Here is a 17,390-nt window from a genome sequence, read left to right as displayed (position 1 = left end):
CAACTTGGCAAAGTCTGAAAATACATAAACAGAAAAAAGCTGGAAATACTCAGCAGGTCAGGGAACACCGGTGGAGCAAGGAAGGGTTTTAGACCTGAAACGTCGATTGACTGACCGACAGGAGCTGCCGGGCCTGCTCAGTCTGTCCAGCTCTCTCTCTGTTTGTTGTTAGCAGATTTCCAGCGGTATGTTTGGCTTTGTGTCATAGTTCGGTAGGTGTATTGTGAAGAGAATGGCTTTTCACTGGCCATTCTAGAGAAAGGAGCTTCATCCTAAAATCAATCCCATTTTTTGAAAGAGACAATTCACCAACGACCTGTCCAGTGGACTGTTTACTACAACTGCACTCTTCACATTGCTTGGCGACGCCTGATCAGGAGCGGTAGTCATAACACCCGCCATGAATTCAGCGGTTTAGGTGAAATCGCATTGTGTGGTATTAGTAACAGAATGTGCTGGCGTATCGAGCCCCTCTGTTGGTCGCTTCAACGGAAGTGTTAACCTATTTATTTCAAACATTTATTTTAAACGTGTTAATGCTTTTGTTAAAATATTGGGCAGAAGACTCCCATACAAATGTATTAAACCATTCTGTGTTAATATCATGCAGCACGATTTCAGCTTGGGCACCCCAAAGGACACAATCTATTCCCAGAGATGCGTTTCATTCCTGGGGCAGGGCAGCTGGAGCCTGTATTTCTTTTTAAATTCTCGGCGCTACGGATTTTGGTTTTTTTTTTGGTTCTTTATTTGAGTGAAGCAATTTAACAGCATAGTTACTGTTGCTACGCAGGTATCAGATTGGATTGTAGAGTAACCTGTGGCTGTGTAGGCCACGTTACTCATTGACAGAGTGGCAAGCTCCCGCAGCAGCAGCTTACAGCCGTCCAGTTAAAATGTGTCGTGTTTGGGTTTTTTTTTTGTCCTATGCTTTGTGAGTAAGATGGCATGCTATTTAATTTGGGAGAATTGTAGATACTGTTATAAGTAAACACCGCTTAACTGGTGTTTTTTTGTTTAATTTATAAGACAATGCGATTGTCAAGAACTGCATAAATAGCTACTTTTTTTGTTTTTTTTAAATTTTGTTTTAACAAAAGGTCAGAAGCCCTACCCCTGTCCTAAATGTGATGCGTTCTTTTCCACCAAATCTAACTGTGAACGCCACCTCTTGCGTAAGCATGGTGTTGCCAACCGATCACTGCGAAGAAATGGGCTGATTGCCAGATCCAAGCCCCTGGAAAGCACAGGTAACTATCAGAGAGCCTGTTCCAGTCGGTGTGCTGTGTTGCGGTCAGGAATGCTCACTCGCTGTGAGGGCGAGCGCTCCGAAAGGTGCAGGGAGGCTTTGCTGCAGCAAGAGGGCAGTGTCCAAACAGCAAACAGTCCAGTGAGAGAGAGCGAGAAATTCTCGCTCTCAGCCACTTTCTAAAGAATTGTACCTTTTCTGGATTGAAGGAGCTCTGGCCTTTGTGGGGGGTGGGAGAGAGAAAAAGCCTTTGGCAAACGTTTGTTTGTTTGTTTATTATTGCACAGTGTGATGGCAAAAGTCATGTCTGAATTCACTTACAAGTAACGTCATTGTGATAAAATAGTGCACTTTTGAGACTTTGACACTCCTCAAAAAAATAGTTGCCAAAGGCTCTTTGCACGTAGGCGGTGTCCCTTTAAGCAGTAGTGGCTGTAAGTTTTATAACACAATTGCAGAAAATAGCACAGGTGCGTGTGGCCCAGTTGGCACCTTTTGTACCCTTGTTTTCCACTGTCTAAAATTCCCAAATTACTGAAAAAGTGGGGGACTAAACTGTTCGCAATGAATCGGGATTCTTGTCGACATTTCCTTTCCCTGATGGCTCCTTTCTCTGAGGTACAGTTTCTATTGCCTGTTGAAGGCTCGTCGAGCTTGATGCATAAAAACACAGAAATCACAGGAAAAAGGCGACAGATGTTTATCCTGTCTTTTTACTTGTAAACTTCCTTCTGTTTTTGCTGGGATCTGATTGACCTGCCTTGAGAGGTACGGTATATAAATGTAATTCTGTGCTTTATCTTGGCATTGAAGTGAAGCTGAACCGGTCACGATGCTGTAGCCTATGAAGTTACTCCTGAGAAAGGACGACACTTTCCTGATGTTTTAGCGCGGTAGCTGGTTTAAGCCAGACTTGTGTCGCTGGGCTTGATGTTATGGTGCTCCGTTGGCCATGGGGCTAATTCGGAAAATGTCCACGGGCTTTTTTTTATATAAGATGTGGTCGCTGTTTGCTTGCTCATGTGCATGTGTGGTGATCCACAGGTAACCATTCCGAACCGGAGGCGGCGGCACCCCCAACATCACCGGCTGCAGCGCCAGCTCGTTCACCCGGCGGCACCGAGGGCGCACAGGCCGGGCGGCCAGCGGACGCAGGCGACGCCAAGGAAGAGCTGCTGGCGGACTCTGCCGAGAGAGGCAGGAGGAAGGAGGGTAAGTTGGAGGAGGAGCCCGAGGAGGACGCACAGAGCAACAAGAGCCTGGACCTCAACTTCGCCAGCAAGCTCATAGACTTTAAACTTGGGAGCCATAACCCGGGCGGAGGTGCCAGCGCACCGCCAGAGGGGCGGAACACCTGCAGCGTCTGCGGAAAAACCTTCAAGTATGCCGCCACCCTGTCACGTCACAAGAAGGCTCACGCCGGCGAGCACCGGAGAGAAGGCAAAGGCAGCAAGAGGGGCCCGAAAAGGGCGCTCGACGAGGCGGCCGCGCCCGCTCCGGATTCCAGCGCGGTTCGCGAACGGGTAGCCGAGAGCCCAGGGGGGTCAAAGGTCAAGGCGGACGCACCGCCGCGGAACGGGGTAAAGCTGAGCCACGAAGAAATAGGCGGTGCGAGCGGTGCAAACAAGGTTTCGGAGGCGGAATGCGCCAGCAAACCAGGCGGCAGTCAGGACAGTGACCAGAGCGCAGGTGAGGCTTCTGCCGAACAGCAAGACCTCAAGAAGGTCACAGCCAATAGCTCAACGAAAGCAGACAAGCGGAAGAAAATCTGCACCGTATGCAACAAGCGCTTCTGGTCCCTGCAGGATCTGACACGTCACATGAGGTCACACACAGGTAAGGAATGTCGATCCGGAAGCGAGCACGCCACGAATTCCACTTCACCCACCTGCACTGTAGGGGGCTTGGAGCTTGAAACTGCTGGTACGGTGGTGGATTTTATCTCTCGCTAGAAAAAGTGCACTTTGTTCTTTTAAGAAGAGAGTTGAAATTATTCCTGTCGTACAACAACAACAACAACTTGTATTTATATAGCGCCTTTAATGTAGTAAAACGTCCCAAGGTGCTTCACAGGAGCGTAAATCAGACACAATAAATGACACCGAGCCACATAAGATATTCGGGCAGGTGACCAAAAGCTTGATCAAAGAGGTAGGTTTTAAGGAGCATCTTAAAGGAGAGAGAGGTTTCGGGAGGATATCATAGATCGATACTGCACAGAAGGAGACCATTCGGCCCATCGTGCCTGTGCCGGCTCTTTGATCGAGCTCTCCAATTAGTCCCACTCCCCCCATCTCTTTCCTCACAGCCCTGCAAATTTTTCCTTTTCAATTATTTATCCAATTCCTCTTTTGCAAATTACTATTGAATCTGCTTCCACCGCCCTTTCAGGCAGCGCATTCCAGATCACAACAACTCGCTGCGTAACTTGTCGTTTAAGGGAGGTTATTTTGTCACAATAAAATGTTGTTTAAAAAGCTGCATGCACAGCTGAGTGCACGAGTACATGCAGTGCCAGAACATCCCTGCAAAAATAGGCCATTAAATATTTGATAGATTCACGTTAAGTTACGGCACTTTGTCTCTGCATAAGAACATAAGAATTAGGAGCAGGAGTCAGCAATTCGGCCCCTCGAGCCTGCTCCGCCACTCGGCTCCTCAAGCCCCTCCGCCACACGGCCCCTCGAGCCCACTCCGCTACACGGCCCCTCGAGCCTGCTCCGCCACACGGCTCCTCGAGCCCGCTCCGCCACACGGCCCCTCGAGCCCGCTCCGCCACACGGCTCCTCGAGCCCGCTCCGCCACACGGCTCCTCGAGCCCGCTCCGCCACACGGCTCCTCGAGCCCGCTCCGCCACACGGCCCCTCGAGCCCGCTCCGCCACATGGCTCCTCGAGCCTGCTCCGCCACACGGCTCCTCGAGCCCACTCCGCCACACAGCCCCTCGAGCCTGCTCCGCCACACGGCTCCTTGAGCCCGCTCCGTCATTCAATAAGATCATGGCTGATCTGATCTTGGCCTCAATTCCACTTTCCTGCCTGTTCCCCATAACCCTCGACTCCCCTGTTTTTCAAAAATCTGTCTACCTCCGCCTTGAATATATTCAATGACTCTGCCTCCACAGCTCTCTGGGGAAGAGAATTTCAAAGATTCACGACTCTCTGAGAGAAGAAATTCTTCCTCATCTCTGTTTTAAATGGGTGACCCCTTATCCTGAAACTGTGCCCCCTGCGCTGGTGCTAGCTCTTGGGATGGGACTACTCGAATTCCGTCTCCCGGCCCTGTGCCTTTTATGGAAATTTAAAAAACCAAGATGTGCACGGTGAGTCGACAGACTCGAATCTTCCTGACTGGAATGGAGGGGCAGCAGCGACCAGCTCAACAAGCCAGGCCTTTTAAGTAGATGAAGCAAACCTGCTGGCACTGAAGGCTGCTTTGAACTTTGGGCCTACTGTGGCTCAGTTAATTGAACTCATCCCTCAAACTCCCTCACCATCTTTGTTTCACTCTGCCACGGTTTTCCTTCTCCGCAATAAATACGGTAAAGGGGAGGGAATTTGCAGCCCAGAACGCCCAGCACAAAGGAGAATCCTTGCTGTAAAAACATAGTGCCTGAAGGTGAACGGGAACTCCGGTACTGTTTCTGATGGTCCCGCGGCCAAGGCTTTGTTCAGAGCCCCGGGAGGGATTCGATGTTCGGTTTTGGTGTGGTTAATGTGTTGGCACTGGTGAACAGATGGCCCTTGGCCAGTTTGCACTTCATCACTTCATTTGAAGCTGGGAAAATGAGAACCAGATGTGCTGACGCAGCTAAGGTGACTCGGACTCCTTAGCTTTCTAGATTGGCCCATATATTCCACACAGATCACAGCTGGAGAGCGTTAGGGGCTTAGCGAGTGCTTGGCAAGATTCTTTTCTCCTCTGCCTGGTAAACGAAATGTCGGATCATTATTTCTTTGTTAAACGTATTCCACACACAACATGGGAACGTTCTGGAATCGGTATAAACAGTCAGGGGCAGCAACCCAGCGGTTTCCTGGGCCACCCAGCTCCCGCTTTAACCATGAGAATGTTGGGGGGAGCGATTCTGAGCAAACACTGCACACACTTCCCCTGCAGGGAGGGAGGGGAAATCAGACATTGAGTCACCAGCCTTGCAATCTGTGGTCTGCACAGAGCGGAAATAAAACCGAGTGTTTTATTTGGGAATTCAGGGAAGAGGGGGAAGGAGTTGCTGCTTGCCTGCATTACTTGTAGTGCTTTGTGTTACAGGTAGATATCATTTCAGTACCTTAACTTAATCTAGATCAAGTAAGTTGTCAGGAAACTACACTGTAAACTAAGTTACCTAAATACAAATTTAATTAAATAAAACAATGTCATCTAGGGATGGCAGTGCAGGTGGCGTGCCTCAACTGCAGCATGTGGGAGTTTGTGGAGAGCATTGTGATCCCGAACAACCACGTTTGCAGCAAGTGCTTGAATCTTGAGGAACTTCAGCTCAGAGTTGTTGAGCTGGAGCCTGAGATACAGACATTGTGGGGCATCAGGGATGGGGAGAGTTACCTGGACACTTTGATCCAGGAGGCAGTCACACCCCTTAGGTTAGGTAGTGCTACAGGTCTGGTTAGTGGTCAGCGACAGGAGGGTGTGACTGCAACTCAGGCAGGTAAGGAGACCCCAGGTGCAGTGCTGGAGGAGCCTCAGCCTTTGCCCTTGTCCAACAGGTATGATGTACTTGCTTCCTGTGGGGATGAGAACAAAGACTGCAGGGTGGATGAGCAAACCGACCATGGCACCATGGTGCAGGAGGCCATTCAAGTAGGGGGAGTGAAAGGGAATGTAGTTGTGGTAGGGGACAGTATAGTCAGGGGAATAGATACTGTTCTCTGCAGCCGCGACCGGGAGTTCCGAAGGTTGTGTTGCCTGCCCGGTGCCAGGGTTAAAGACATCTCCTCGCGGCTGGAGGAGAACTTGGAGTGGGAGGGGGAGGATCCAGTTGTCGTGGTCTACATAGGAACCAACGACATAGGTAGAACTAGGAATGAGGTCCTGCTGAGGGAGTTTGAGGAGCTAGGATCCAAATTAAAAAGCAGAACTTCAAAGGTAATAATCTCTGGTTTGTTACCTGAGCCACACGCAAATTGGCAGAGGGACAAACAGATTCGAGGTTTAAATGCATGGCTCAAAGAGTGGTGTGGGAGGAAGGGGGTTTCGGTTCATGGGGCACTGGCACCAGTACTGGGGAAAGAGGGAGCTGTTCCAGTGGGACAGGCTCCACTTAAACCGGGCTGGGACCAGTGTCCTGGCGAACCGATTAACTAGGGCAGTAGACAGTGCTTTAAACTAATGTAGGGGGGTGGGTGGGAGGATTCAGGAAAGAGTAAATTTAAAAGCAGTGAGAGAAATGTCAAGGCTCGAGAGCAGTGTAGAATTTTGGGTAAAAATAAGCAGAGTGGGTCAGGAAGGGACACAGAGAGTAACAAAGGTAATCGGGCATCAGTGACTAAGGTGACATCAGGGGAAAATAGAGATAAGTCAAAGCTGAAGGCACTATATCTGAATGCGCGAAGCATTCAAAACAAGATAGATGAATTAATAGAGCAGGTAGAAATGAATAGCTTTGATCTAATAGACATTACGGAGACGTGGTTGCAATGTGGCCAAGGTTGGGAACTAAATATTCCAGGATACTTAACTTTTAGAAGAGATGCGGCAAAATGGAAAAGGAGGAGGGGCAGCCCTGATAATAAAGGATGAGATAAAGACAGTCGAGAGAAAGGATCTTGGCTCCGAAAATCAAGAAGTAGAATCAGTTTGGGTGGAGCTAAGAAACAGCAAGGGGCAGAAAACATTGGTGGGAGTTGTTTATAGGCCCCCAACAGTAGTTGTAATGTAGGGCAGAGTATAAATCAGGAAATTAGAGGTGTATGTAACAAGGGTAATACAGTAATCATGGGGACTTTAATCTACAAATAGACTGGGCAAACCAAATTTGCATTAATAGTGTGGAGGACAAATTCATGGAATGATAGATTTCTAGATCAGTGTGTTGAGGAACCAACTTGGGAACATGCTATTTTAGATCTAGTATTGTGCAACAAGAAAGGGTTAATTAATAACCTTGTAGTAAAGGGGCCTTTAGGGAAGAGTGACCATAATATGATAGAATTTTATATTGAGTTTGAAAGTGATTTAGTTAAATCCAAACAAAGCAAACTATGTAAGTATGAAGGGCAAGTTGGCTAAGGTAGATTTGGAACCTACATTAAAAGGTATGACGGTAGACAAGCAATAACTTACAACAAATATACATTCCTTTAAGGCACAAAAACCCCACAGGAAAAGTGGTCCAATCGTGGCTAACGAGAAGTTAAAGATAGTATTAGATCAAAGGAAGAGGCTTATAATGTTGCCAAAAAGAGTAGTAAACCTGAAGATTGGGAGGATTTTAGAATTCAGCATAGGAGGAGCAAGAAATTGATAAAGAAAGGGAAAATAGAATATGAGAGTAAACTAGCGAGTGACATAAAAACAGACTGTAAAAGCTTCTATAGGTATGTAAAAAGGAAAATATTAGCGAAAGTAAATGTGGGTCCCTTACAGGCTGAGACAGGAGAAATTATAATGGGGAATAAGGAAATGGCATCGAGAAATTATATGTATACTTTGTGTCTATCTTCACGGAAGAAGACGCAAAAAACTTTCCGGAGATAGTGCAGAACCAAGGAACTGAAAGAAATTAGCATTAGTAAAAAAATATTACTGGAGAAATTAATGGGACTGAAAGCCAATAAATCCCCAGGACCTGATGGCCTATATCCTAGGGTTTTGAAAGAGGTGGCTATAGAGATAGAGGATGCATTGGTTGTCATTTTCCAAAATTCCATAGTTTCTAGAACGGTTCCTGTGGATTGGAAGGTAGCAAATGTAACCCCACTATTTAAGAAAGGAGGGAGAGAGAAAACGGGGAACTACAGACCAGTTAGCCTGACATCAGTAGTAGGGAAAATGCTAGAATCTATTATTAAGGACGTGGTAACAGGGCACTTAGAAAATAATAATAGGATTGGGCAGAGTCAACACGGATTTATGAAAGGGAAATCATGTTTGACGAATCTGTTAGAGTTTTTTGAGGTTGTAACTAGCAGAATAGATAAGGGGGAACCAGTGGATGTGGTGTATTTGGATTTTCAGAAGGCATTCGATAAGGTGCCACACAAGAGGTTATTAAACAAAATTAGGGCTCATAGGATTGGCGGTAATATACTAGCATGGATTGAGGATTGGTTAACGGACAGAAAACAGAGAGTAGGAATAAACGGGTCTTTTTCGAGTTGGCAGACTATAACTAGTGGGGTACCGCAAGGATCAGTGCTTGGGCTTCAGCTATTCATGATCTACATCAATGATTTGGATGAGGGGACCAAATGTAATATATCCAAGTTTGCTGATGATACAAAGCTAAGTGGGAATGTAAGTTGTGAGGAGGATGCAAAGAGGCTTCAAGGGGATATAGACAGGCTAAGTGAGTGGACAAGAACATGGCAAATGGAATATAATGTGGAGAAATGTGAAGTTATCCACTTTGGTAGGAAAAATAGAAAAGCAGAGTATTTTTTAAATGGTGAGAGATTGGGAAATGTTAGTGTTCAGAGGGACCTGGGTGTCCTTGTACACGAATCACTGAAAGTTAACATGCAGGTACAGCAAGCAATTAGGAAAGCAAATGGTATGTTGGCCTTTATTACAAGAGGATTTGGGTATAAGAGTAAAGAAAGACGTCTTACTGCAATTATATAGGGCCCTGGTGAGACCACACCTGGAGTATTGTGTACAGTTTTGGTCTCCTCACCTAAGGAAGGATATACTTGCCATAGAGGGAGTGCAACGAAGGTTCACCAGACTGGTTCCTGGGATGGGGGGATTGTCCTATGAGGAGAGATTGAGTAGACTAGGCCTATATTCTCTAGAGTTTAGAAGAATGAGAGGTGATCTCATTGAAACATACAAAATTCTTACAGGGCTTGACAGGGTAGATGCAGGGAGGATGTTTCCCCTGGCTGGGGAGTCTAGAACCAGGGGTCACAGTCTCAGGATAAGGGGTCGGCCATTTAAGACTGAGATGAGGAGGAATTTCTTCACTCAGAGGGTGGTGAATCTTTGGAATTCTCTACCCCAGAGGGCTGTGGAGGCTCAGTCGTTGAGTATATTCAAGACAGAGATTGATACAGAGATTTTTGAACATTAAGGGAATCAAGGGATTTGGGGATAGTTCAGGAAAGTGGAGTTGAGGTAGAAGATCAGCCATGACCTTATTGAATGGCGGAGCAGGCTCGAGGGGCCGAATGGCCGACTCCCGCTCCTATTTCTTATGTTCTTATGTTCTAACCACACACGCACGGGGCTGATTTTAACTTGGCCGAATCGGTGTTAACGGGGCAGTAACGCCTTAGAAATGGGGTCAGCAGACTTACTGCCCCGTTAACGCCGGCCGCCGCCATCTTTAATGGGGCCTTCCTTTGGGTGGCTTTAGCGCGCGCCTGTTTCAGGCAGCTGGCCTCTTGGTTGTGCAAATCATGGGGAGCGTGAGTCACTGTCCGTGACATAGTTGGGGGAGGGGGGGGGCGCAGCGCGGTTTGTACCTGATACTGCGCTGGCCCGGAGTTAGGCAGCTGCAGCCGGAGACGCTTCTTTGGGCCGAGAACTGGCTCGAATCTCCTACGGCAGGAACAGGCGGGCGGCGAGCGCGCCTGAATTAAATTCTACCCCCCCCCCCCCCCCCCCCAAGCCTCTTCCTTTCCAAAGAAGCTGCTGTAATATTTCATTTCATAAACAACTTTTTATTTTTTAATCTTTCTTCCTGGGTGCTTCTGTCTGTGATCACTTTAGTCTGACTAAGCATAGACTTGCCAGTTGGAACATATGCGTCTGCAGCTCCGTAAGGTGTCTTCACGTCTCTGACGTCGTGACTCAGGTGTAAGGAGATACAGGCGGGGACAGATGGGTCCAATGGACGTTCTCTCTTCCTGCTGCTCACCAATTGAGAGAAGTCTCAAAGTTCGCCCAGCTGATACCAGCAATGGACGAGGATGTTTTGAGTTCATGGCGTGCTGCTTGGCCCATTGGGAGCACAAACATGGAATTCAAGCCCTCCCCACAGTTTTTCATCCATTCATTTTATAGGGAGGAAAGTCATGGGAGGCCCAAACTCCCAGCACGTGCGCCCAATGGACAAACTTCCACGTCAGGGGCACAAATTGATAACATTAACCCTTGCAGTCTAAGTCACGTGCTGCGCAGACAGACAGCCTTGGTTTAAGCTGCCTTTGGATCAAGGGCTTGAGCCCGGTTTCTGATGGGTGGGTTTCACAGGCTCCAGTTGCTTTGCCCCATCTTTCACGCGTGAGCTTAGGTAGCGAGTGTCACCAGATAAGGTCACTGGATAGCGAGCTAGACCAGCAGGCCCCGCACTTTCCCGTACTTAATTTGCGCCAAATTTAGAAACTTTGAAAAGTTAGATTCGGCCAAGAAATGGAGCAAAGGCTGCTGGGAGAGGCAATGCAAGGGCAGCTGAAGGGATAATTACAGGTCCTAGCCCTCTCCGTCACACAGCCACATCATTGCACCAACCTAATTACCGCCCTGTAATGATAAGCAAATGGTTTGGTGTCTCTGTGATAATCTGATTGTGACCTAAATGGGTATGAAGCTGGTATGATAATAATCAGGTCTGACTGAGTTTGGTTTTTAATGGATGCAGGCTAGCGCTGTCTTGTATTTAGGCCGACAGTTTAACCCCCCCCCCCCCCCCCACCCACCGACAGTATGGCTAACAGACATTCACAGCCAGGGAGCATTCCCTCATCGAAGAACACAATGTACCCAGATTCAGTTCCACTGAGACACGCATCAGTCAGCAAAGATAGTACAATAGTAAGAGGAGGGCCCGAGCACAAGTGGGGTCCGTGCGGAGCTGCTGCAGGCCGACAGTGTGAAGACTGTCTGCTTGTGCAGTCACTGGCCGCTGGTTGGTGAACTTGCTGCACTTGCGATTTACAGTAGTGGCAGAGCGGCCTGTTCCCAATCGGCCTGTTCCCAATCGGCCTGTTCCCAATCGGCCTGTTCCCAATCGGCCTGTTCCCAATCGGCCTGTTCCCAATCGGCCTGTTCCCAAGCGGCCTGTTCCCAAGCGGCCTGTTCCCAATCGGCCTGTTCCCAATCGGCCTCCCTGTTCCAAATCTTGGAGGCCGAGCGAGGGCCCAGTGAGCAGGGTAATGTTTATCGCCTCGAACTCTCAGCGGAGCCGGGGAGGGGGGGGGAGGGGCGGGGGGGAAGGGGTAGAAAAGTTAAATGATCTCTCTCCCGGATCAATTCACCTTTGGCTGGTGAGGGTTTGGGACTTTTCAAAAGGCCTTACTGGTCCTCGGCCAGTTCTCTCTGCCGGTGAGAGAACTTGTTGAGAAAAGAAAGACTCCCATTTCTACAACGCCTTTCACAACCTCCGGACGTCCCAAAGCAATTTACAGCCAATGAAGTACTTTTTGAAGTGTAGTCACTGTTGTAATGTGGGAAACGCAGCAGCCAATTTGTGCACAGCAAGCTCCCACAAAGAGCAATGTGATAATGACCAGATAATCTGTTTTAGTGCTGCTGATTGAGGGATAAATATTGGCCCCAGGACACCGGGGAGAGCTCCCCTGCTCTTCTTCAAAATAGTGCCATGGGATCTCTTATGTCCATCTGAGAGAGCAGATGGGGCCTCGGTTTAACGTCTCATCCGAAAGACGGCTCCTCTGACAGTGCAGCACTCCCTCAGTGCTGCCCCTCCGACAGTACAGCACTCCCTCAGTACTGCCCCTCCGACAGTGCGGCGCTCCCTCAGTACTGCCCCTCCGACAGTGCAGCGCTCCCCCAGTACTGCCCCTCCGACAGTGCGGCGCTCTCTCAGTACTGCCCCTCCGACAGTGCGGCGCTCTCTCAGTACTGCCCCTCCGACAGTGCGGCGCTCCCTCAGTACTGCCCCTCCGACAGTGCAGCGCTCCCCCAGTACTGCCCCTCCGACAGTGCGGTGCTCTCTCAGTACTGCCCCTCCGACAGTACTGCCCCTCCAACAGTGCGGCGCTCTCTCAGTACTGCCCCTCCGACAGTGCAGCGCTCCCTCAGTACTGACCCTCTGACAGTGCAGCGCTCCCTCAGTACTGCCCCTCCGACAGTGCGGCGCTCCCTCAGTACTGACCCTCCGACGGTGCGGCGCTCCCTCAGTACTGCCCCTCCGACAGTGCAGCGCTCCTTCAGTACTGACCCTCCGACAGTGCAGCGCTCCCTCAGTACTGCCCCTCCGACAGTGCAGCGCTCCCTCAGTCCTGACCCTCCGACAGTGCAGCGCTCCCTCAGTACTGCCCCTCCGACAGTGCAGCGCTCCCTCAGTACTGCACTGGAGTGTCAGCCTAGATTTTGTGCTCAAGTCTCTGGAGTGGGAGTTGACCCCACAACTTTCTGACTCAGAGGCGAGGGTGCTGCCCACTGAGCCACGGCTGACACGAGGCCTGATAAGGGCCCGTCTGGGTGGAATCCACGGAGAGCCGGGGAACTCCACCAGATTCGCCCTCTCCAATCTCCAGCTGAAATTATGGGCAGAATTCCCCCCACCCACACCTTAACAGAAATCTTCTTTTCCAACCTCCCCGCCCCCAAGACTTTCAGGGCCTTTATTTTTAAGCTTTTGCTCCCCGGTAGCCTCAAATGTTGAAGTTAATTATTTTGCAGTTTACCTTATTCTCTTCAGGGCACCCCGGGGCACATTGAGTCCATGCTTTGTATGAAGGAAGACCACGCATATATACAAAGGTGACTACTCTTAACTTGCACTTCTCCTGAAGCCACTGAACCTTTGCCTCATTGTCTCCCAGATACGGTAGGCCTGAATACTTCAGTCACTCGCTCAGTGACAGCCATCCCTGGGATTTTACAGGTGGGTGCCCCTCAGTAACAAACAGGGCCTACCTCCGAGAAGTCATTCCTGAAGGCAGGAACCTTTGACACTGCCATCATTGCTCAGATGATGGTTTCAAATCAGTTGCTTCCTTCAACTAAACCATTGCAGGCCGCTCCCTTTTTGGGGATTGTCAGTAGCCCTTTAACAGCTGTTGGCTTGCCCAACCTCCAGGCTTGACTCCTTGCCCTTGTTTTCCATGCTCAGGGAGTCTATTCTGATGTGGGAGAAGGCCTTGCCCTCACACAGTTTGGCAAGACCAGCCCGCTCTGCCACCAGTACGGAGATGCACCCATCACATGTGAACGCAGCTCCAATTGTGCCAAACACGGGAAATCGGAGCTTTAATGTCACAGGATGTAATGAGCTCAATGTGCTCGTTGATGGTCTTACCCAGAAGCAGAAGTATGCCAGCACCACATAGAATGAAACAACAATCAGTGACTTACTTAAGAAGAGTCTCTCTGTGAAAAATAAATATATTAAACTAAATAACCAATTATAATCGTACAAAGTTAATACCATGGCACTGTTGCCATAAGGCTAATTAGTTTTATTGGTACCAATGTGTTCTAGCCGAATGGCTCCCATCACAACCAGTGACAGGTTTGAGAGGCTACAGTATCTCCCAAACCCGCGACCTCCACCACCGGCGTACCGTGGCTGCAGTGTGTACCATCTACAAGATGCGCTGCAGCAACTCGCCAAGGCTTCTTCAGCAGCACCTCCCAAACCCGTGACCTCTACCACCTAGAAGGACGAGGGCAGCAGGCACATGGGAACACCACCACCTCCAAGTTCCCCTCCAAGTCACACACACCATCCTGACTCGGAAATATATCGGCTGGTCCTTCATCGTCGCTGGGTCAAAATCCTGGAACTCCCTCCCTAACAGCACTGTGGGAGCACCTTCACCACACGGACTGCAGCGGTTCAAGAAGGCGGCTCACCACCACCTTCTCGAGGGCAACTAGGGATGGGCAATAAACGCTGGCCTTGCCAGCGACACCCACATCCCATTTACGAATAAAAGTCCAGTGTTGCCAGCGCTCCTGATTCTCAATGAGAGTCCCAATGAAGCATCCAATCCAGTCACGAGCGAGCACTGACTCTCTTATTTAGACATTCCCTTTGAGAATTGAATGTTGGGAATGCTGCAGGCTCGTAACCACTAGTACTTCACCTTAGTGCAGTACTGTATAACGCAAAGCGCCCTCTGAAGACTCGTAACCACTAGTACTTCACCTTAGTGCAGTACTGTATAACGCAAAGCGCCCTCTGAAGACAAAACCTAAATTTAGAAAGGCAAAATAGTTATGCAGAGACAGCTGATAAACTGGAGCTCTGCTCACCAGAAGAGGGAAGGTTAAGTGAAGATCTGATAGGAGTTCAAAATCGGAGAGGTATTGATTGGGCATATTAGGGAAGAGTATTTCTACTGTCCCAGTGAGTCAGTAACCAGAGGCATCATTGTCAAAAAGAACAAAAGGAGAGATCAGGAGCCGGGGAAAGTCTCTCCTTGTCTCTGGTGGCGGTGTTTCACAGTTCCAGGTGTACATCGGAGGGAAGCTTCACACACCCACCATTGCACTGTGCTGAGGTCCTAGTGCCAGCTGTGTCATCGGGTTTTCTCAAGGTAACGGGACCCGACCTCCCTCGGCGAATACCCCCAAAGGACACGTTAACCGGCCATGCATATTACTGTTGGTGGGACATTGTTGGTGTAGAATAACTGCTGTGGTTTGTCTCATCAACTGTCACTTTCTTCAGAAGTAATTTGTTGTATAAAGTGCTCAGAGACCTGACCAGGCTGTTTGTAAATGCAGGTTATTTTTATTGTCTGGTTAGCCGCTCCTCCCCGTATTTGGAGCTCGATTTCTCCCGAGCATATACAAGTGTGAGAATAGCACAACCAGATCTTTCTTTCCACCGCCCCCTGCTACCACCCCCGGCCAACCATCCAGCATTGTGAAAGACAATGGACCACGAACCAGTCTTCACACCATGAACGGACTGGACTCTTCCAATTGTCAGTACAAGGCAACAGGGTTATAATGGCGTGAAACACAAAAAACCTGCTGGTACAATCGGAACAGCAATAATCGCCAGGGCCCCATCAAAATCAGAGGTTGGCTTTTCCAGTAGAGTTCAGTGTACGCAGGCCACGTCTGTCGGACTCACTGGTGAAGCCGTTACTCTGTACCTCCAGATTAAGTCGGTTTTTGTGCCAGTCTGATTCTTGTCTTTTTCCACATGTCTGAGACCTTCTTACACATGTGCACCCCATGTTCCCTCTAATTGGTGTGCCCATTAAGCAGCGTCTCAATTTCAAAATTCTTGTCCTTGTTTTCAAATCCCTCCATGGCCTCGCACCTCCCTATCTCTGTAACCTCCTCCAGCCCGACAACCCCCCCTGAGATATCTGCTCTGCTCTAATTCTGCCCTCTTGAGCATCCCTGATTATAATCGCTCCACCATTGGCGGCCGTGCCTTCTGTTGTCTGGGCCCTAACCTCTGGAATTCCCTCCCTAAACCTCTCCGCCTCTCTCTCCTCCTTTAAGACACTCCTTAAAACCGACCTCTTTGACCAAACTTTTGGTCACCTGCCCTAATTTATCCTTATGTGGATCAGTATCAAATTTTTTGTCTTAAAATACCCCCTGTGCAGCGCCTTGGGACATTTTACTACATTAAAGACGCTATGTAAATACAAGTTGTTGTTGTAGTCATTTTCTGGCCTTAGGAAAGTTGCAAGCTTAACTTCGTGTTAACGATATTATAACGTGCTTCACCATGGAGAGTTTCCAGTCCTGTAGGCGCAGAGTTCCGCAAGCTTCGTGTTCGCTTCAAACAGGAATGGCCAACTCAACTGGGTCTTACGGGGTCAGCCCTCGTTAGGTCTGCCAAAGCAGGGCAGCTGCAGCTCTTCAAGGGCCGGTGCCTGGATTTAAAGGGTGCGACCACTTTAAAGGAAGTGGCCACACAGCAGTTGAAAACGGTTGGCGTGTGTGAGGCAAACAAAGTGACTGGTGAAACCCAGTGAATGTCAAAACAAATATAGAGCCAGGAGATGGAATCTGTGGGCAAATGATACAATGGTGCAGCACCCACAGCGTCTGATTACCGAATGGTAAAGGGGATATGCGGTTGCATGCGGTGATTTTGGGTGAAGATTGCCTAGCAAGAGGTGGCGGTTAATGTCGATGTTGTGTACAGTACCTGCAGGATGTGGGAAAGGTAGCAAGGTGCAGCGACAGGACTGTACCAGATACCAGAGAGATGGCACAGGTGTGCACGCTGTAAAGCATTGCTTGGCCAACCTGCTACACACTTACTGCAGGCCCATGGAGGAAAACAAGGATGAGAATTATAAAATCGAGGCATTGCCGGACCGGGAGCCAATGTAGGTTATTTTGAACACCTTTGTTAAATCTCCCTTTAAACTTTCTCTGCTCCAAGGAGAACAATCTCAGCTTCTCCAGTCTATCCACAGAACTGAAGTCCCTCATCCCTGGGACCATTCCAGTAAATCTCCTCTGCACCCTCTCCAAGGCCTTGACATCCTTTCCAAAGTGTTGTGCCCAGAATTAGACACAATACTCCAGCTGAGGTCTAACTAGTGTTTTATAAAGGTTTACCATCCCTTCCTTGCTTTTGTACTCTATGCCTCTATTAATAAAGCCAAGGAGTTCATATTTTTTAACAGCTTTATCAACTTGTCCTGCCACCTTCAAAGATTTATACACATACACCCCCAGGTATCTATTCCTGCTCCCCCTTTAGAATTGTACCATTTAGTTTATATTGCCTCTCCTTGTTCTTCCCACCAACATGTATCACTTCACAATTCTCTGCATTAAATTGCATCAACTTACAACAGGAATCATTGGCAAACTGATGTCTTCTCCCAGCAGCTGGTTAGAATGCCAGCTAACTCCAGGATTCATGGTTGGTTACTGACACATAGACATGCCTGTCGCTGCCCTTAATACTTACAGTATCTCACCAAAGGCAAAGGGGGTCATTTTAACCCTCAAAAACAGCTGGCTTTGGGTTTGGGTCGGGTGGAAAGTAAAAATGTTAAAAATTTCAACCAGGAACCCAACCCAGCTCGAACCTGCCCACTTCCGGTTCTAACGGAGGCGGG

At 48.8% G+C, this 17,390-nt stretch overlaps 1 protein-coding gene across 6 annotated transcripts in view; it reads left to right on the top strand.

Annotated features, from left to right (window-relative positions):
* Positions 1 to 17,390, top strand: part of rreb1a (ras responsive element binding protein 1a) — a 282,712-nt gene that overhangs the window by 252,861 nt on the left and 12,461 nt on the right. For 4 of the 6 annotated variants that reach the window (XM_085989338.1, XM_085989337.1, XM_085989339.1 and 1 more), the window contains 2 exons: positions 1,101 to 1,250; positions 2,294 to 3,085. In XM_085989338.1, the coding sequence (XP_085845464.1) occupies positions 1,101 to 1,250; positions 2,294 to 3,085 (942 nt within the window). Of the gene's footprint in view, positions 1 to 1,100; positions 1,251 to 2,293; positions 3,086 to 13,036; positions 13,099 to 17,390 lie in introns of all 6 variants that reach the window. The other 2 variants (XM_085989342.1, XM_085989341.1) reach the window with 2 other exon arrangements.

The sequence above is a fragment of the Somniosus microcephalus genome, chromosome 5, assembly GCF_052327205.1.
Source record: "Somniosus microcephalus isolate GS21.2 chromosome 5, FLI_Smic_1.0, whole genome shotgun sequence".
In the NCBI taxonomy this organism is placed as follows: domain Eukaryota; kingdom Metazoa; phylum Chordata; class Chondrichthyes; order Squaliformes; family Somniosidae; genus Somniosus; species Somniosus microcephalus.
Note: the sequence above shows the minus strand (reverse complement) of the source record. Positions and strands in the feature narration are given on the sequence as shown.